We start from the raw sequence: 22275 nt of genomic DNA, 5'->3' as shown, positions 1-22275 counted from the left end.
TGTATAATTTCTTTTTTAAAATTTTTCTTTTTTAAAACGATTCATAGATATATAAATTTATTCAATGGAAGATAAGATATTAAAATCTGATTTAGCTTAGTCAGAAATATTTAGCACATAAAAATTACCATAACTATAATAAAAATTGCAAGTTAATGTTTATAGATGTAATTTACATAACATCTTTATGAATTTTTTTTTCTGTATAAATACTAGGAGTACTGAAGTTCAATCAGGTATGATTAATATATTTTTATCTTATCACTGATAGAAGTAGTAAATAGTGTACCTGTGGTAAGGGAATCTTGACACATTCACCAGAATGTGTACTTCAACCCCCAGAACCTTGGGATTCTGTACAGTTACCACGAGCGCGCAGTCAATTTTTTGATAGCAACGCTTCTTTATGGTTCAGTTTGGATAAACGTTCATGTGTTGACAGCGAATAGCGAATCGTCAGTAGTTTGTAGTCCTAAGTCCTAAAAAGAAAGATAGACGGATAAATTATACGACAAATCCAATGTTGCAGGGACAAAGCGAGACAAACCTTTCATGTTTCAAACTGATGAAAAAAAGATTTTACGACGTCGGAGGTTCAGCCTCCTGTGATTATGGGAAGGGTGCAGTTTGTGCAACGTAGGTGATGCTGTTACAAGGGATGATGCCGTCAATTTTCGATACGTAACTGCTAAATTTGATAAATATAATAAAAGGGTGAACGAACTATTCGATGAGGGATTCGCGTTAACTGATGAGTGTGATTACGATATATAAGGGAAACGACTTTGTTCTGTGGCCAACGCAGTGAATGATACCGACGGAGTCAAAATTAGACGAGCAAAAAATATGTTCACCGAATACGACCAGTTTTAGTGAGCTGTTTGTCAATCTGGAAAGACTAAATCGAGCGACAGACGATCTAAGTGTGGGTGAATTCAGCTTTTCAATAAAACCCAATAGTAGAAAATAACACAGACAACGATGTAAAAAGACAGTAAAGGAAATCGTCGAACGTTTAAGCGAAAATTTCGAAACCTAAGATCTCTTGCATGCTACTCCCACAACATACGTAGAAAATAAAATGGACTTTGAAATGGAACATTGAACAATTATTTTTTTGGTAAGCCATATATTAATAGAGATGGGGAAGGTGAAGAAGAAAAATGTGACCAGAAAAACAGGTCGTGAAATCATATTTTCATTGACCAAGGCGGTCGACTACCTACCTGTAGAGGCTTATTTGCCGGGCTACCAGTAGCCCGGCACCAAGCTTAAAAAATATTGAAAAGAGGGGACCCCGATATAAACTCAAGCCTATAAACTGAACGATATACGCGAAATACAAAGACGACAAGAGTTCAAGCATACAAAGAGTTTGTCGCATACAAATGCGACAGCGTGGGCGGTAACCAAAGCGATGAAAGTCAAATTAAAAATTGGGCGGACGAGTTACGAAAAATGCTACTCCAAAAAAGACTATAAAGAAACAGGGCGGAAGATTACATCTAAAGAAAGGCGGTCGTTTGAAATTGAAACGCAGCAGCGGTTGCGCTAATAAAAAAAGTCCTAGATTCTGTACCGTTACGTTTGGTGTAAAATTACGAATTGTTAAGTTCACTAAACAATTAAAAATCCTATTGTGGGATATTTAATTGTTTAATTTTTAATTCAGAGCAGTTTTCACGAGAGACAAAGTTGCCGAAAAAGCCGTATAGTAAACTTGGACGTTTCTAAAGGGTTTCTAAAGGACAATTATTTCATAATTGTCGAAATCCTTTAGTTGCAAAATCCATACTAGGTTTATATTGACGATGAAAAGAACTTGATTCGTGATTACAAATTGTATTGAACTGCATAAATCAGGGTTGTCTTCAACATCATTTCTGGTCACTGGTGTAAACACTGTACTGGTTGAAACAGCCATTCCATATAGGATTTGTATAGCTACAATGTCATTATTATCCAGTTGCAGTTTTGTAGAGTAATATACAGGTACATGATAGATTTCTTATCATTTGAATGCTCACTTGAAACCTAATGCATTTCCTGGATAATGCGTGTCCTATGCATACATGCAACCAAATACAGGCTGATTTTATCACATTCAGCATTTAAACTGTAATCCCACTGTTCTTCAGAGTCAATGTCGATTAAGAAATTATTTCAATTGGAGTAAAATGCATGAACTAGTATTAAACCTTCACCGTCGAATTTCATCGGATATAGTGATGATGATATCCTCCTTTCGTTCTTGTGACTGCCTTGCTTGTTCGATATCAGTATTATTTCTGTCCTGACTGAACGGATCACATTTCAAACACTATAGAATTGTCTCAGAGAGATTGTTGTGCAATTTAGAATCCCCTAACTACAGATAAAACCTAAAAAAATAATACAAATAGTTGAATTTCACAGGATCCTGAATCTTCAGTTGGCACACAAATACTATAATTATTAACCACAAAATGTGTGTGAACAACACAACTCCACTGCCTTTACTGGAATGATTTAAATTTAAAACATATTGGTTCTTACTTTAATCAAAAGATTTATATATGCGGCATGTTTTTAAAGTAAGTTTTGAAATTAAAAAAATACACTATTCTTAACCAACTTTATTTTTACGTGAAAGCCTGTACTTTAATTTACTTTACTACATAATTGCCACCAATATTAAGGCACTTGTCGTAACATGCAACCAGTTTTTTAACTTCATTGTCTGCCCCTGACTTAATAACCACTGTGACACCATCATTGTCGATAATCTAAACCTTTCTGCACCAAATCTTCAGTAATGACAGGTCGTCCATTCTGTTCCTCATCATGAACATTCTGACGGCCATCTTTAATAGCTCTAACCCATTTTCATACCATTCCATCGCTTATAATGTTTTCTCCATATACTTTACTGATCTGACAATGAATTTCAGTCGCTTTCATGCCTGTAGCAGTAAGAAAAAATCACACCACTTATTTCACAGTCTGTAGGATTCTCGATCAGCAGAGGCATTTTAAATATTCACAAGCAAATGTAAACAATATTTCCATAATTGTGTCTGTAGCTTGCCAACAGATACAACAGGTGCCAACAGTGCATGTGTGTATGCTGACTGCAGCAGCAGCGGCGGAATTTCAAAAGGGTACTTACTTTAAAAACATGCCTCATATGTTAGTGTTGAGTTTTTTGTTACAAGATGCATTTTTGATTTTGTTCTGTTGTCAACAGTGCATGTGTGTATGCTGACTGCAGCAGCAGCGGCGGAATTTCAAAAGGGTACTTACTTTAAAAACATGCCTCATATGTTAGTGTTGAGTTTTTTGTTACAAGATGCATTTTTGATTTTGTTCTGTTGTTTTGTGTATAAAGTTCACAAAATTAACAATACATTGGTAGGCATCAGATACATCAATTGATTAAGGTTTCATAACTTAAATTATCCATCATTAATAATTTCATAACTTAAATTATCCATCATTAATAACAGCGCTACAGAGATTCTACTAAAGAAAGTGTTGACAATAATTGATGGCAAAAGTTTTTTGGAAGGAGAGTTTCATTAATTTTAAAGTGAAATGTTCATAAGTTAAGACATTTGTCATGTTCAATGGATTAATATTATTCATCAGTGTGCATGAAATGTTAGCAAACAGTCATATAAATTTTGTATTAACATCAAAATTATTTTGAAACTTCTGATACCTTTTGAATGATATTCAACAATGGTTGAAAATGCAAGATCAGTATTAACAAAATTTTAAAAAAATATTTCCATAATTTGGACAAGCTGATTTTCTTCCATTTTTTTTTTTAATTCAAAAATTATTTTTAATTCCCTCTAACAAGGTTTAAAACTTGCATGTGAAATTTGGAATGGAGATTTTATAGCAAAAGAAAAAATACCAAATCTAATATTCAAGCCTCTGAGACCTTCAATAAGCTGAGACGCTACCAATCTGAATGTAATAATAACTTTCAAACTGCTCATAAAAATCATAGAAATAAACAGCTTCCTTCTATGGTTTTTGATCATCACAATTTTAACCATAATACAAAATATATGTGTATAGGAAGTTAAGTTTTTTTTTTGTTAAGGTTATATGCTATTTGGAATTGTACATTCTAAATTTACTTTCAAAATGATCTGCATTATTAATTAAAGTAAAACTTAAACAAAAACCCATTTTTTCAAGTTTATAAAATTGCTCATAATGGAATCTGTACCTTTCCTGACAAATAAAGGGATCATTGGCTTTATTATATTCAAATCCTAGTCAGTCTTGCCATTAATAACGGGATCATTGGCTTTATTATATTCAAATCCTAGTCAGTCTTGCCATTTTTTACCTATCTTGGGAGTTCATTAAAAAATGCAGCAACTATACTTGAATAGTTGATAATTTTCATGCAATATTTATTATAAAGGATATGGAAGTAGGTTGGTACTTGCGTATTTATGCCACCACAGCTACAGCTTTATTTAAAATTGAGTATTTATTTTATTGAGTCTCTTTATTAATTTTAAGAAATGGTTATTTATATTTATTTATTTTATAAATATAATTTAACCAAACTTAACCTATGCTTGCTTCGCTCGCTAACCTTGACTAATTAAGACCGTAATTTTTTGAGTATTTATTTAATAAATTCAGTAATTATTGCAATTATTTTAATAGTGCAATTATTTTTTAAATAACAATAATTACTGAATTTATTAAATAAATACTCAAAAAATTACGGTGTTAATTAGTCAAGGTTAGCGAGCAAAGCGAGTGTAGGTTATATTTGGTTGATTAAATAAATAAAAATAACCATTTATTAAAAGAGACTGTTTTGAATCTATGTTAAACTCTATATCGGCCCATTTTCCACCGAAATCCGATTGACTACTTTTTTTAAAAATAAAGCTGAAGCTGAGGTGGCGTTAATACTTAAGTACCAGTAGATTTACTGATAAACGATGACTGTAATATTATATTGAAATATATTTGTTGTTATTCATTTTCAATTAAAGTGTACATTGTACAGATACTAACTATAGATGTATTGCTTCCTGCTGTCCTTGCTTAGCCATTAAAATCATGAGAATGTACTTATTGTTGATAGTTACTTTCTCATTAGAAATGTAATAATCCAAATCACAAGAAAGATAATTTTTAACACCATTAATTAAAATATTTTATTTCAATTAAGATATTTTTCATCCATATTAGATGAGAAAAAGGTATAACCTCAAATTTCAGTTGTCCTCAAAACTGCTAGAATTTATTATAATGTGAATAACCTCTCTACTACTAAAAAACAAAACACTATCAGTTATTAGGTAATTTTGAAAGGGGGCTCCCTGAGTGTTAATGAAGTTTAATGTTTGCTGGGAAATAATGCTTCAAAATGAACGATAAATTAATACAAAAGATTGAGGTTAGTGTCTTTCATGATGATAATAATTAAACTAAGGTTGAAACTAAATAAATTTTTCCTGTTCCCAACTACATACATAGTTTTAGTGTACTATATAAGATAAAGTACAGTTTCAGTTTGGATGAAATTTGGTACACTGTAGCAAAGATGTCATTTTTAATTTTGGTCATAATTGGTCAAGAGGGGCAGGGTTGGCATGGATAGGTAGATATGGATTTTACAGATCCCTTACCTCAAATAGTACATAATTTTTCTTTTTCAGTTTAATTCCCCTTCAAAGCTAAGATACTTTCTGATGATGTTAAGTGTTATTCATATCTGGAAGGTGTTATTCATATCCTTTGAGTAAAGAGAAGAGGAGGAGGCAAAAACAATTTTTTCTTTTTGGCATTTCTGGACTAATTAGAAGATTTCATTACATTACATTATTAGTATGTCATTTTGGGTTGTCATATTTAGACAACCTGTTTCATAGGTGGCAGAAACAAGCCTACATTTTGGCTTGATATCTTTTTTTAGACTAGATTGTACAAAATTTTTTAATGATTTTGAATATGGGTCATTGATGTTATGCTTACAACCAGCCATAGGATAGTGGAGATATAGTCTCTATGGATTCCGTATCTCAAAATATTATTCAAGGAATAGAATAACTTTTTTCATGCATACTTGGACAGCAAATCTCTCTGTGACCAGAATTACATAACTTTCCTGGCAGTCACAAAGAAAATGCAGCTTTTTAAATTTATTTTTACTATATAAATGGATTTGAAAACTTTTTTGATTTATTTCACATGTTATTTGCCTGTTTGAACAATTGTCTAACAAAGAATGCCAATATCTGCAGTCTAGCATTCAAATCCATATAAAAGCAACTCCATTTACAAGGACTCAAACCTTAGAACTCTCGTCTTTGAAAACACATTTGCTGATCAAAATAATGTGTATTAAAAAAAAATTCAGGAAGTGTACTTATGGAAGCAATACAGTACTAATACATTTCATTCAATACATATTTATTTACAGATAACAAGAAAATGTAGACAAATGTTTTATATATATAAACTTAAAATAACTAATATTAAACTGAAAGAGAAATCAGTATTATTAACCCCATCTATAATGAGCATATGCACGATTTGCTTCACACTGTTTATGTAAATCCTGTTTCTTTTTCACTACTCTGCCCTGAAAAAATCAAAAGTCCAAACAAATTACATTAGATTTAACTTATTTCTGAGGATGTTTTACAAAATATTTTCTTAATCATAAAACTTCTGTATATGACATTTCTCTACAATTCTTGAATCAAGATCTTTAAAATTTGGGTTTAACAATTTATTATTAATACTACTAAACAACAAATTAGGAAAACAACAATATCAAGGAGATATTTTCAATCAAATCACATTAACATTACCTGTTACTTATACTTAAGCTATGGAATGAAAGTAATTACTCTTACCTATTAAAGACTTGATATATTTCATTAATACTGGCTGAACTTCATGAAACAACTGATAATAGTATTTGTAAGTATGAAACCACTTTAAGGTTACATTGCAAATTAAAATACAAACATTAAGGCTTCGATTTTTTTGTTTCAAGTTCCATATATAAATCAATAATAATGCATCTATGCGTCTAAACTGAATTTTGTAATTTTTTTCAGATTTGAACTTTTCATAGTACATTTTGAAAATGATAATAAAATAAGGACTTAAAATTTTGCAATATATTACATATTTTATTCTCTTAATACAAACCTTATGTTCAGCTGCATCAATTAATTCATGTGCTTCTCGAATCCACCAGCGTGCTGATCGATCCTTTTCACGTCCTGCCTCAATCAACCAATTCATAGCCATAAATCTAGCTTGATTGTCTGTTATTGGCATGGGTACCTTTAAACGGAACACAGAAATATAAAGAATATGCAGTGCTAAATTGTTACTGAAATAAAATAATAAACTTACAATTTTCTTAGTTATTTTATTAAAACATGAAATGTCATTCCAAAATATAAAGGAATATATCACAAACTAAAAAGAAATAGAAAATAAATATGTATACTGAAAACTAAAGTGATATTAACTATTCAAATGCAAAACTTCAGGATAAAACAGAAATACAAATTTTACTGCCTAATAACTGAAATGACATAATGTAAATGACACATTATTTACATTAGAATAATAATAATAAATAAATTAATATTTGTTAAGGATTTTATATTTTAAGTTATTTAGTTATTCTATTTATATCTGACGGTAATTACAAAATATACAAATTTAAATGTATTCAAGGACTAGTCTTCATATTTGAGTTTTAAAAGCGCCAAAAATATGTAGATATAGCGTAGCAACACTGAACATCCAAGAAACACCTAAGAAATAGCTGATGTGTATCATTAACTACAAAACCAAGTTTATTTTTAATTATGACCCTGAAAGATATTTATTTCGTGTTAGTTCTTAGGAAATAACAATCCTCCAAAGAATAAAATTTCAATTCCATTTGTTTATAGATTATTCCTTTTTAAAATTTAAATGAAATAGTTTAGAAATCATAACACTATTATTCATGATTTTCCTGTTACAAAAGGTAGACATTTTATAAACCTAATTTTCATTCTTGATCTAGCAAAATTAAATCTTCATACTCTTAAGAGATAATAATAAAAAATAATATAGAAAACTTTCAAGTCAAAGAATAACTGGCATGTATATATATATATATTTCAATTTATTTAAATTAAATTTTTTGTAATCCATATCTCTTCTGCACGTAAAATCTAGCTAATTATGTAGTATAAAACTTATTAATTAAAATTTTTTTATTGACAACAAATATTTCTTCTATAAATTTTAACGTTATCATGTTATTTATTAAGTAAACGTAAAAAAAGTAAAATTAAAAAACATACTGAAGATTGGCTTATGCCCAAAAGCGCTTTAATGAGAAAAAAGTAAGGCAAGAATGTTCTTTAAGTGGTCTGATTATCAGACAACTTAGGGACTAGAGCTAAATGGCCCTATTAAATGATATTAACAAAAAATGAGGAGCTATGCACAAATGCGGTATACGGGTGAATTGTAATTATTAAACTCGAATTAGCGATTTACTATTCTGAATTTTATTTCTAATATTAAGATTACATGAACAATATTATAAATTACAACATAATAAAAATGTAAATACTCTACCATACAATATGTCTAATAAAATACAATGCATTATTTACTACACTTTTACAATACATAGATACGTACAAAAAAAGGCCTATTATATTTTAAAAAAAGGCTGTTCTAGTACAATGGATAATTACTTAATAACTTAATTAAAAAAACAAAACAAAAAGGTTGATTAACAAAATAGAAATACAAAATACAGTAATGATTGCTATTTATGAACAGTAAAATAAAAAAATACTTTAATGTCTCTTACTTGTTTAAACTTTTTGAAAATATTCTTTTATTTTGTCGTCTCCCTTTCAATACTTGGTGTTCTACAACTTTCACAGACTCGTAGTTCTTTTAGCAAGCTTCCTTCACTGCTTTCTTCCCTCTTGTATAAAATACTGCTGAAGTCCTTCAATGAATATTTTTGCATATTGTGTAGATACACGTTTGACATCGGGGTCATCTTCTTCCTCAATCTCGTCCAGTTGTTGAGTACCAGAAATATTTTAAATTATTTTTTCATCACCTGTTTCATTCTCATCATAGTGGTGTATTTTTTATCTATATTTGAAAACTCTTCAAAATTTTGAACCTGGTGTTGCAAAAAAATGTAATCATTGTCATCAGCATAGATTGTTTCAGTATCATCAATAGCACTGACTTTTAAAATACTTTTGGCATAGCAATTTCTGATGATAGTGCTACTTTTCACTTCATCCCAACTATTGGCTATGAACTGAATTGGCTGGAACAAATTTACACATGCACTAACATCTTGTAGCTGTAGCCCCAACGTATTTCCTTCAATTTCTTGTAAAATGTAACTTATTAGTTTACTTTGGTAAATAAATGTTTAATTTTTTATTATTCCCGTGTCAAGCAGTTGAATTAAACTCGTAGTCCGTGGCAGAAACTCAGTTTGAATGTTTTGTAAATCTACATTAGAATGGGCAGCACAGTTATCAATAAACAGGCAAATCTTTCTTGATTTTTTTCTGTAACTTGTCCCAATCACAAAAAATTAGACTCATCATTCCAGGCTTTTTTTATTAAAATAGTAATGCACAGGTAAAATCTCCACTACAACCCACTTAAACCATCAAGGGTTTACCTACTTTACCAATTACAAGAAATTTTGTCACTGCCAGACATATTCACGCAACTAAGCACAATAATTTAATCCATTGTTTTTTAAGCCAGATAATGCGATGTGTTTGTAACATAGAGACCTGTGATTAAAAATAATTACAGAAAAACAATAACAACAGCATCACACACAATGAACAATGGATTCGCAATGAAGAAAATAAAAACATTTGCTTCGTCATAACTGCATGATGTTATGTGTGTCACCACGGACTACATACATATTGTGCAGATCAGTGATGGAAGTTACCTCCTTCAACACAACATTCAACAACAGTCAAGCAATTTAAATCACTAATAAAATTGTGATATTTTACAAGTAAAAGAAAGAAACGAATGAGATAGTGGACCTTATATGCGTCATTTTGGATTGTTAAACCAGCGTGATTTTACATGAGTTATGCCAATATGTTTCTGTTTTAACAGAAATGCCCCAATTAAACAGCTGTCCCGAATAACTGGTGGTCCTATTAACCAGAATCCACTGTATATATATATATATTGCCTAACAAATCTTTGTTGATAAAAACTTTGTAGTGTTATCTAGTTTACATTATAATAAAAATAAATGCCTAAAAACTTTGTTGTAGTGATTTCTAGTTTACATTAAAAACAAAACATTACAATAAAAATAAATGCCTCTTGTCACATAGCTGAAATATCTAGGTGGTTTAATTTAGTTGAAGGCCTATAGGGAAATAACTAAACTGGTAAAGATGTTTTTAAGAAGATATCAAATTCATCTGATATATCAGATGAATCTGAGATATCAGTGAATCAGACTAAAATAAAAAAAATTATTTTCAACCTAGTAATTATAAGCCTATCGAAAATTAGTTACTCTTCATTTTTTTGGGATGATAAGAAATAAATTTTGTAGTGTGTATAGAAATGCCAAGCCTGACCAGGATTTGATTACACAACCTTCTGGATGAAAAGATGAAACCACCAACGTCTGTAATGTAGTTTTAGCTAGTATAATTTTTTGAAAAAAAGTTTTTAAACTACTTTAATTTAAAAACTCTGAACATTTATTTTATTTCATTTAAAAGATAAATTAAACATTAACAGCGCTTTTAAATATTTATAGCTTACTTGATATGTTGATCCACCTCTTTTAACCGGTGTTAATTTTAATGCAGGTTTACTATTTTCCACTGCTTTATGAAAGATTACAAGCGGATCGATCACAATACTTTCTTTAACCAAAGGATCTGTTTCAGAATTGTATTTTTCTAATTGGAAACGTTTAACATTTTCAAATGCCTAGAAAAAATAAAACCAAACAACATCTGAATAAAAGTGTAACACATATAAACTAAGTGTAGCTTTATAGTTTATGTGGGGGGTAGCTTGTACATAGGTATTGAAATGGAAGTTTGTAGCACATGAAAAATGATATGCCAGAACAAGATTCAAACCCAAGAATTTCTGGGTGACCATCATCTAGATCAGCAAGTGAGACTCAAAATATTTTTATTTTTATTTTTCATTTATCACACATTTTTAAATATTTTATTATTTTTACCTTTCTTGTCATTATTTCAACAATTACTCAGGCTTTACTTACAATAACTAATTGTATAATTTTTTTCACCAAAATAAAAACATTCCAATTTTTAATTAGCTTATGTATAAAGTTTATTAAAAACAAATATATCTTTCATTAAAAAAACTTTGAAAACAAAACAAGATGTAAAATTAAAGTATTTTTTATATTACAACTAAAAATAGTTGAGTTAAAAAGAAAGGTTTCTGCAAAATTATCAATTAAGTTTTTCGTAAGATTTAAAAAAAAGCCAGTAATGAATTGTATAACTTTTCCAGCTACATTGGTCAAGCTATGCAATTCATTTTTGAAAAAAAACTTTCTGGCCACACCAGAAAGTGATGGTCAAAATGCTATCACTTTCTAATTTAAAAAATTATTTCAATTCAATCATCTTAAGCTCTATTTGTATTTTAATGGCAAAACAATTACTTTAATGAAAAACAATAACCAAAATTATGATTTTATTCCACATTTTTATGTAAACATGTTTATTTTTATGATATATAAATAAATACAAAAAAAAACGAATTATTTCTGTACTTGTTAAATATAAAATTATCTGTTTCATTATATTTAAATCTTTTAAGTTTTGAAGCCAAGATGTTCAATAAAATAAAGCAATAACAAATTTTTTTTATATTAGTATATTAGCAAAACAACATTGAAAGATGTGTTTTCAACTTTTTGAAAATGTGGGGCTCATCAAGTTTTTTAATGATTAAAATATTCACTAAAATTTATTTCTAATAAAATCAAAATTAAAAAAAATTATTTATTTTTTTTTAATTTGGGAGCTCCCTTATCATGAAAGTAATGTTATTTTAGTGAATTTATTTTTAACAAAATATTTTTTGTGCATTTAACATTTGAAACTGGGAAAAAACTTTTTCATTTTGGATGCTCCCATACTCAAAGCGAAGCATTTGGTAGAATTAATTTTTAAAAAAATAATCCCCTAAGTAATGATAATAAATTTAAAAAAGTACTTTGTAAAATTGTTTAAAAAATACAAAGATACAGCCATAATTCTAAACAAACACAGCTGTAATTTTCCAGGAAGGGTGAAAAGTTTGGCTATCTTTTTTTCCAATAAATACTTAGGGCTTTCAAAAATTAAGATTTTTAACATTTTAATTGGAATGGGTAAGTTGTGAGATGGATTTAAATTTAAAATAATTTTTTTTAAATTAAAAAATTATTTTTTACAATAGATCATTGGAGTGGGATAGACCAAATATTTGTATAGTGGTTTGAAGACATACTGATGTAGAAAATACAGGATGCAGAAACTCCCATTAACAACTTTTGGAAGAAAGATAAAGCTAAAAAAGAAAAATATATAGTCATTTTTTGGGAAGGGGTGAATATTAATAAAAATTTTTGGTAATCTGTATTCTTGATAAAAAAACTTAACTTCTGAAAGAAAAACTTTTTCTAAAGTACCCTTGTAAAAATTTGGGATTTTATTTTGGCCAAAACACCCTCACACCTTTCTTCAATTTTTGCAAAGATTTAATACGTTCTTTCCCCCTGAAGGTAGTTACTTGTCTAACCAGTTTGAAGAAAATCAGTCAATGGGGTCCAGAGTTATAAGACCAAATATAGGCCAACAAACATACACAAATGTCCATCTGACAAAAATAGATTTTTGCACTTGGGCATTGAATTTTTTTCACTGACTATTTAAAATCTATTTTAACATATTTTTTATTTTTTTAATGTCTTCTTAAGGCACAAATCTAAAAAAAAAGACCAATATTTTTAGATTTTTTTACCAATTTATATACTTTCCCATATAGCTAAAGCTGGTAGATTAAAAATGAAAAATGACAGAATTTTTTACTCCAGCTTTGAAAAAAGATTTTGTTCTATAATTTCTAAAATGCTAAAACTGAACAGCGATTGATAGATTGCTGTTATAACATACCACTCCATTATTCACACTAGTCATAATAAATTGTAAAAAAAAAACATATGGTTAATTTTATATTAAATGTTTCTGAAACATTAAGGGATAAGATAATTGTAAAATGATAGTTTACTTACCTTTTCTATTAAAGAACGAGCAAGGGCTTTATTCCCTTTTCTCATAAGATAATTAGTGAATTTTCTGAAAAAAAAAAAAAATTATATAATGACCGACTAAAAATAAAACCCAATATTAAGAGAAAAATTATTTATTTTTTCACTCTCTGATAACTATAAGCCCAATTTCAATTATCTTACTTTTTTTAATGATAATAGATGAATTTTGAAGCATTTGAAAAAATGTCTGGCCTGACTGGGATCCGAACCCAATAGCTTCCAAATCTAAGACAAACATGCTACCCATTCTACCACAGAGGTCTACATATAAAGTTAAGGCAAGGATAAATATATACAAAACCATTATATATTATGTGCTTGTTACTGTTCCCTGTCCTACCAAAATACATTGTCATAAGTAAACACACCAATCTGCTTTGAAACTTAGAAAATACTGAAGAATACAAAGTAAAATGGAATCTAAAAATAGAAAATTCCAAAACATGAAAAAAGATTTATAATAGACATAAAACCATAAACTATATTATTAAAAGTAATGAAAAATTCAACCTAATTAACTAATACAAATAAATCAGAGTAGTACATTCAGCCCTAGGATATTTTCAGGATTCCTTTTGAAACAGAAAGTTAAAATATTTAAACATTAAAATAAAATTCAATTAACATTATATACATCAGTGTCAACTCTATGTCAAAAGTATTATTAATATTATTTAAATACTTTTACCCAGGGTGAATACTGTAGTATCTCCATTATTTCACAAAGCATATATAATCAAAGGAAATAATCCAATTTGTAAAGTTTGGGTGAGGGCAAGCTTCCTTAGTAGTTAGATAGGCTCAATCATTTGCCTAAGAAGAATTTCTATGTGTCTAGGAATTACTGTTATTGGCTGCTTCATTAACAACTGCTCACTATTAAGAAATTATTCATTTTATTTAATAATATAAAAATTTATAATAAATAAACTGAACTAAATATTACCAGAACTTGTATTATACATTGAATCTTTGTTTAAAGAAATATTCCATCTGACCAACTGAGAACAATTTACATTCAGAATAATTCAGTTAATGTATACTAGGGGCTCTGAGCTTGATAATTATATTTTGTGAAAATTTTTTTGTTTTGGAGTCTTGTTAGCTATTTTCTCCAAGTCTTTGTTTATGGTTGATAATGTGATGTATAATAAAAATGTATGACATACTTGTATTGTATAACAACATATGTTCTAAAACAAAGCACACAACACAGATACACATAATAACCAACAGTAAATATGATAAATTAATATACTGGTACAGATACATTGATAACACAATTTTATAAAACTAATGTAACACAAAATAATGTGAACAGTGAATATGATACATAAACAATATACTATAGATCACATATTCAAATTTATAACTAAATACAAATAACAAATAACTTTCTTGACCAAAAGAAAAACCACTTGTTTGTTACAGAAAACCAATAGTGACACAGGCATTCTCATTCACAACCCTCATTCACATTAAACTATACATGTTTTTTGAAGTATTATCCAAAGACTAATCAACAAATACATCTACGTCACCGCATGAACTCAATATTACAATATATCATCTTGCACATTCAAACGGATATAATAGCACACTTATCACACACACTCCTTCACAAAATAAAAAATACATCACATAAACAAAGAATCAATAAAAAAAAATAATAAAAAAGCAATGTTTAAAAAGACAAATACAATAAAATATAAATTTAAAAAAAATATCTACACACAATGTAGCCTTGAGAACAATAAACAAAATAAGGCACATTGTTATACAGAAAATACAACCATCAAACAAATAGAATGCCCCTGAAATACATTAAATGAACTGTTATGATTGCACAATGTTCTTCTTTAGTCAAATGTTATGCAGCTTCAATGAACATTTGAAAACTCTTCAAAGCAAGATTTACCAGATCATCTTGTAGACAGAAACAACAATCTTTATATTTAACAGTATATCTAAAATAAGGTTCACATCATGGTGCATTTGAATAATATGAAATATATACACATAGATTAATGATATAAATGATTATAATTCAAATCCAACACATTTTATAACCCAAATTCTAAATATTTGTCCATCTAATTAAAATAAATCACCACCAGGAACATAAGTTGATGCCAGCCGAAGACAGCAAAATGCACTGAAGATGGTCACAAAGACAACTGGAAAGGTTTTGAAGTATGTCATTAAAAATATTTTACTTTAAAATTTGGTACTATTTTAAAAGTTTATATTTTTATTTCTAATTACCAACTATTGTAAGGAAAATAATAAAATAATTCAACTTTTTAGATATCTTATTTCACTGAATGCTTTCACAAAGTCAAATGTACCCACACTTTTTCATTATTCTTAAAAGCAAAACACCACCCTCTAAAAAAATTATTTTCTTACTAATCACTATTCTTTTCTAAATTCTTCATTTAATTTTTGGAGATTAATTCAATTTTATTCATACAATATTTGTTTTTATAATTTATCAATGAACAAACAGTTTGTTCATATATAGTAAATTCAATATATAGGCTTTGTGTGAGAACACCTTTTGTCTCGGAACTGATTTTGATTTCAGATTTAGATTAAGTATTATTAGAGGATTACAAAGATACACAAATGGCCATGATTGGCTGTTGGGTTCACCTCAAAATGGCTGTCAAAATTTAATAATTATTAAGCAATAACAGTGTAACTTATAAAGTTGTTTCAAAGACACTAAGGTAAGGTTTAATAAAATTCATAACATTCATACATATTAATTTTTTAAATAAAGTGCAAGTACCCAAAATGGCAGAAAACCTTAACTTTTTAATAATTGAAAATAAAAAATATGCTATAATACTGCCAAAACATGAGATAAATAAACTATGGATCTTCTCCATTATGTGTCATCTTTTTAACAGCCATATTAATTAACAATGAATCATTTGTATAAATTATCTATAATAATCATTTCCCATTAAGAGTTTCACGTTTTAATAATAAAACTGCAGTTGCACTTTCCTTCTGGACAGATATATTGTGGGCCTATTTCTCACTTTTAATATTGTGCGTTTTGTACTAGTTCAATTGAACACGTTCAAGACAAAGATGCCACAATATATTTTCTTCAGGAACATGGTATTTTAAAAATCTGGGATAGTATGATCACAGTTATGATATGATTTTAAGGATGAAGGTAAGAGATCAGTGGACTTGTTCAAAAAAAGACGCAAGACAATATAAATAATTAAGAAACGATAACAGGTTTTTCCATAAAATAATATGAATGGTTTTTGTTTGGGAGTCTTATTATATTTTTCATTGATAACTAGTTCTATTGTAACTTGAATATGCTCAAAAAGATTTTAATGACTTGAATGAAAACAAGTCATACACAGTGGTACTTATTAAAATAACTAAATAATATTTAAGAATATTTGATTCTTCTTTGAACTAAAACATTTAATAAAATCTTTCACTACTTACTGTACTAAAGGATCATAATGAATTGAATCTGTTTCATAATTTCTAGCTGCTTTTATAGGAATATGTTTCAATATTTCATTCTTTCCAGTTTCTTCAAGTTTTTTCTGCTCTTCAGCAATTGGAATTGGGTCTACAAATGTAGGTGGATACATACTATAATTACATCTTAGAATCACAAACCTGTAAAAGAAATAACAGTATAATAAATGTGGCATTGTCTTCCAAACTAGCTGATACTTATCACATTCATTCACAATCATTTTACATCAATCAATTTTACACTTCTACAGATAAATAAATTTTTTTTTAATGTTAAGGAATTTTTATTCGGAGGTATAAGCAGAACTATAAACATAACCTATAAGCCACATTATTCATACAATAGATTATCAAAAAAATCATCCACGATACAGACAAATACATTAATTTAATCGACATTTACAGTATTACTTACAGTCTTTTAACGTTATTAGGCTGAAAATGAAAAATATTTTTCATTAAACTCTGCCTCATGTTAAAACACAACAAAACCAATATGCAGCTGAACTACAGAACTGTCGTCTGCGGTCTAAAGTTAAAATATCGTACACATGATCTTTTTATGATTATAAAAATAAATATTTTAATTTCCTGATTAATCTATACTTTCTAATTTACCTTATACACCGTTCAAAATATATAGTAGAGATCTATTACAAATTCGACTTTTTATTATTTTAAAGTCATTTATAGACGACGGCTTGATATGGTTTCATTTTTTGTGTTGTGTATGATTTGTTTGCCAAAACCCTCATATTTAAATAATGTTATTAATTTGGTATAATTACGATTACTTAATTTGTTTATGGTTTAGACATTTTGTCCCTTACAGCAAGTGCTACAACTGTTCTGACACTCTTCAATGAAAATTTCCATATGGAGGTGGTTTTATTATTATGTTGGTAGCTATGCAGAAATCACAAATGATTGCCAATTAGTGTACTGTTGTGCTTGCTCAATGAGTGGAAAAAATGTCAAATCCAGGCGGTAGCAGGAGAAATGGGACTATGAAAATTAGACTAACAAGTAAGTAAATAAACAAAGTAATCATATTTTACTCATTTGTAAGCTATTTGTGTTTATTTACTTATCATTTTGTGAAATAATTACACTGTTTACGTTGTTCGTAACACACAGGCTATTCAACATGGCCACTTGAATATCCGCTAGTGCCTGGGGCTCTTTTTGTACCGCAATTATGGCATCGTTCACGCCACACCTTTTCTTTATAAATACTAAATAAATATCTTGTATATTTCTATAATTCTCTTGCTATTAAGTTATGTAGCGGCTTAATAATTATTGAATGCAGTTTTAACTCGCATTTTAGGCTAAGTTCTATAGCATTGAAGTTGACATTTCTGTAAAACTAATGACATTGTTGCAATAAAACATTTATCAGATGATTCTATCATATATTTATTTTACTGAGAATTTAACGAGTTATTATCATTTGCATGTTTTTTTTATTAGTAAATAGGTCACTAGCTAGCTTTTTAATAATATGTAATCCAAAAAGTTAACAAGTCTATGCTATTACTTGTTACAAAATCTGTTGGAAAAAATTAGTTATTGGAAGTAAAGTTTTGAATTTTACAGAACTTTTGTTGGCAGCTGTTTATTGTATATATGATACAAAATGTGTCCTCTGCATGTAAGTTCAATATATTTATTGATATGAAATGAATATTTCTTGAAAGGCTGTTTGTATTTTGAGCGGTGACTTTAATTTATTAATTTGTCTTTTTTAACCACTTCATCTTTATTAATTAGTAAATACAGAAAGCCTTTTTGTTATATATTGGTGATGTTTATACTTTTTTAATTAGGCACAAATTTTATGTTATATTCATTACCTTATAATTGTGATTAATCAGTTTTGTTGTATTGATTTTTGGTCATTTTCATTTCATAAGGTTTTATTGGAACAAATTCATTATTCTGATAACCATTAAGGTTGTCTGGCTTGTTTTTAAAATATTTAAAATGTTCAGCACATGGCATATCTTCACATATTTAAAAGGTTCAGGAAGTGATACTACCACATATGGAGATTCAAGTATTAAAAAAAATTATGAATTATTAAGCCTTGTGCAAGATTTAGTTTTATTTAAGAGAATAAATCTTAAAGCTTTAAAAAGGACTTATGAATATGTTATCGATTCAGATAATTATTAAATTTGTATAAAATGCTTAGAAATTTACATGTAATGATGATTGATATTTTATATTTAACATAAAGAAAACATGAGTTTTTAGATAATTATGTTGTAATAAATATGTTTATTTTATTTCCTGTAATCATTAATTTAAATTGTAGCAATTTCATGAAGATATTGTAGTATAGATTAAGTTTGTGTGTGTAATGTTTGATTGTTATTTTTTATTATGTATCAAAATAAATTTTAATAAATTATAGTTTAATTTTTTTGTTGAAACTTTTTGTGCAGTTGTATTAATAATATGGATTAATGATGTAATTAGTTTATTGTTATGAATTTAAATTAGATGCTTCAAAATAGGTAGTTTAGCTTTACAGTTTACTATTTTAATCATTTAATGTTTATTAATCTTTTTGGCTGACATTTAAATTAATGTTTTTAACTTAACAGAAATTTGTTTTTATGTCATTCTTTATTTTTATAAATAAATCCTTATATTTTATTAATTATATCATTTTACGTTGTAAAATACACATATGTATTGCTTTCATTGACTTTTATTAATAAAATAAGTAAAAAATAATTAAACAACAATTTAAATTGTAATTGTATATTATTAACATTTGTATTATAATACAAATAAACTTAAGTGTATATATGTTAATTTAAAAAAATATATTTAGTATTCATCTCTCTGTAACCATTCATATGATACTATCTCAATCATGTATTTTATACACAAACAGTGAACCAATACCATAAACAGCTAATACTCATAATAACCCAACAGTCAACATTTAGTAGTGGAAATAATATATGAAAAAATGTAAAGTAATTAAAGTGACAATTTATAAATAAAGAATTAAAATTTTCTTAAGGTGAGAAAATTTTTATCATTCATGAAAAATCCTTAATTATCTTTACACGTAAATTTGTGTTTGGTCTAACAATATTGCATTTATAAAGTTGTGTATGTTTTGCTTAGAATAAAATTGTGAGGTTAGATATTTTTCCTTTCTGTCTATATTAATAATATATATCTATACAAGGGAAAGTATACTAATTAGGTCAATATCTCATTTAATTTTGAACACAGTTGGTCAAGAAGATATGGAGAAAAAACTTTTTCTCTTTTGGCGTTTCTAGACTCAAGGTTGCTCATTCTTGTACTAATTAGACGATTCAATTACATCAGTATGTCACTGGGTATGAATTTTTGACAGTTTCATTTACGGGGTGCTAAGCCTATATATTTTTTTTTTCATTGGATACCGTTTGCTTGATATCTTTAGACTGAGTTATTGATTTTTTTATGAAATTTTGTATAATTTCTGAAAATGAGTCATTGATCCTGCCTATTTTTGGTTACAATTGGTTAAGGGGGTGGGGTGATGTGGTCACTATGGGGGTCCATATTGATTAAAATTTTACTCAAAGGGTAGAATGATTTTTTTTTTACACAATTCAATCAGCATCTTTTGGCAGGCTTAAATCTTATCAGTTGACTAATAAAGCGCAATATTTATTAAGTCTGTCTATGTTTATAGCAAATAAACCACTATTTATGTACTGCCATATGTTGTATATTTATGTTAATGTGCTGACTGATGAGGTTATTACAATTAAGAGTTTATAATTTTTCCTGCAAAGTAGTAGTCTGAGTCTGCAAAATGTTTTCCTACCCTTGTTAGTCAGAGTTGCATAATTTTTACAGTGAAGCCGAAAAATTTTCCAGCTTTTTTTTTGTACAAGTTTGTTTGTAGTCATGAAAACTTGCTCATTGCTTATGAATGCTGTTATAAAATAAAGTTTTCTTTTTCTTTTAAAGTGTTGCAAATTGGTCTAGGTTAAACCATTTGTAATTAGTAGATTACGAATATTATTTTAGAATTTTCTAGGAGAGCTTACAAATCTTTTCCCTCTCAAGTAACATTGCTTATTTACTTATAATTTAGCCTATTGTTTGTTTTCAAATATTGTACATGTGTTAAAAGTGTTCCTTTTAATTTTTTATTTATTTATTTTTTATTTTAGAGCATAGGGCTTTGTAGAACATACTGTAAAAGTTAGTAATTTTTTTAAATTACATGTAAACAATTTTTTTTTGTCAAGTTACTTAAATTCTTTTTTTTATGTTTCCTGATAAAACAAAACATATATAAAGATATCTTGCTGTTATTCATTGTTATACCATGTTTATTATTACCTTGTTAAATTTTATTTCTGGTTTATTACCCATGTGGAAAGACCTGTTGTTTGTTATTAGTTTCCTTCATTTTACTGTAATGTCCTGTAATGAATAATAGGAGAATTCATTATATAAATATCTAACTGCTTCATCACGCTTTTGTTTGTTTTATGTTTATTGTAAATTTGTAAATTTAATGTTATTCATGTTAAAGAAAAATTCATAATTTAATCAGATTTTTGTTTTTAATTTCAGTTTAATAACATTTTAAAATTTCAGTTATCTATTTTTGAGAATAGAATATTGCATATATTAATATTTTGGTTCGAGTAATACATTTACATAATTTTGAAAATTATGTTAGATCATAGTGTTGTAAGAAAACACGTTTAATTTAATTTATTTTTGTTTAATTATAATTAAAGCTGCTTTAGTTGTTCTTGGAAAAAAACTGTACATTTATTTTTCTTATAATTTCATTTTTGGTTGAATTGAATTTATTCCTTCTTTGTGTTGAGTAAGTTTTTTGTAATTTATTACTTGCTTTGTACAGTTCTCTAACCTTTTCTTATTTACTTCTCTTAATCTCTTCTTGTTTGTAACTTATCTTTGGAGTAACAACTATTTAGTCATTTCTCTTAAGAAATTTTTGACACCTGTGCAGCACAAGATCAGGTAGTTTCTCGATGTTGTTAGCTGTAGTTTACCATTTGCTTCACATATCTGTGGGTAATTTAAGTGAGTAGTGAAGTTTTAATTTAAGTAAAATAGTTCATTTGCTGATGGCTGATAGATTGTTTTTTGTTATGGTAGATATTTGGATCCATAAAACATTACATTGGTAAAATTCATACTTGCTATTGTAACTACGCAAGCAGATTAAGGAAAATGTATTATTAGCAAAATTAGTTTGTGTCCATGTTGATGCTAACATAGAGCATTGATTACTGCAAAAGTGTACTGTGTAATGCAATACAAGTTATTTGGTGCCATTCAGAACCATCAATCGTTGAGCAAGGAAC

The 22275-nt window shown here is 28.0% G+C and overlaps 2 protein-coding genes across 3 annotated transcripts in view; one reads left to right on the top strand and one right to left on the bottom strand.

Moving 5' to 3' along the window:
• Positions 1 to 6414: 6414 nt before the first annotated feature.
• mRpS7 (mitochondrial ribosomal protein S7) lies at positions 6415 to 17468 on the bottom strand. Its single transcript, XM_075374747.1, has 6 exons — positions 17319 to 17468; positions 16865 to 17044; positions 13346 to 13409; positions 10843 to 11013; positions 7186 to 7323; positions 6415 to 6607 (listed from the first exon to the last, which is right to left on the bottom strand). Exons 1-6 carry the CDS (start codon positions 17375 to 17377, stop codon positions 6527 to 6529), a joined length of 693 nt encoding a protein of 230 aa, XP_075230862.1. The 5' UTR covers positions 17378 to 17468; the 3' UTR covers positions 6415 to 6526.
• Positions 17469 to 17784: 316 nt separating this feature from the next.
• The window catches only part of Smurf (SMAD specific E3 ubiquitin protein ligase), a 157123-nt gene continuing 152632 nt past the window's right edge, over positions 17785 to 22275 (top strand). For both annotated transcript variants that reach the window (XM_075374744.1, XM_075374746.1), the window contains exon 1: positions 17785 to 17929. In XM_075374744.1, coding sequence (XP_075230859.1) covers positions 17875 to 17929 — 55 coding nt within the window. In that variant the 5' untranslated portion in view covers positions 17785 to 17874. The remainder of the gene's footprint in view (positions 17930 to 22275) is intronic.

This window comes from Lycorma delicatula, chromosome 9, assembly GCF_047948215.1.
Source record: "Lycorma delicatula isolate Av1 chromosome 9, ASM4794821v1, whole genome shotgun sequence".
Taxonomy (NCBI): Eukaryota; Metazoa; Arthropoda; class Insecta; order Hemiptera; family Fulgoridae; genus Lycorma; species Lycorma delicatula.
The sequence above is the reverse complement of the archived record's forward strand: the minus strand, read 5'-3'. Positions and strand labels throughout refer to the sequence as shown.

What these genes read in the sequence shown, in the direction of transcription:
- mRpS7 (XM_075374747.1), bottom strand. Translation starts at nt 17,377, where the DNA reads ATGAGGCAGAGTTTAATGAAAAATATTTTTCATTTTCAGCCTAATAAC. An exon ending in GAGGTGGATCAACATATCAA is followed by an intron (nt 7,324 to 10,842) that starts GTAAGCTATAAA and finishes TTCCGTTTAAAG; the next exon opens with GTACCCATGCCAATAACAGA. An exon ending in TTGATGCAGCTGAACATAAG is followed by an intron (nt 6,608 to 7,185) that starts GTTTGTATTAAG and finishes TGATTTTTTCAG; the next exon opens with GGCAGAGTAGTGAAAAAGAA.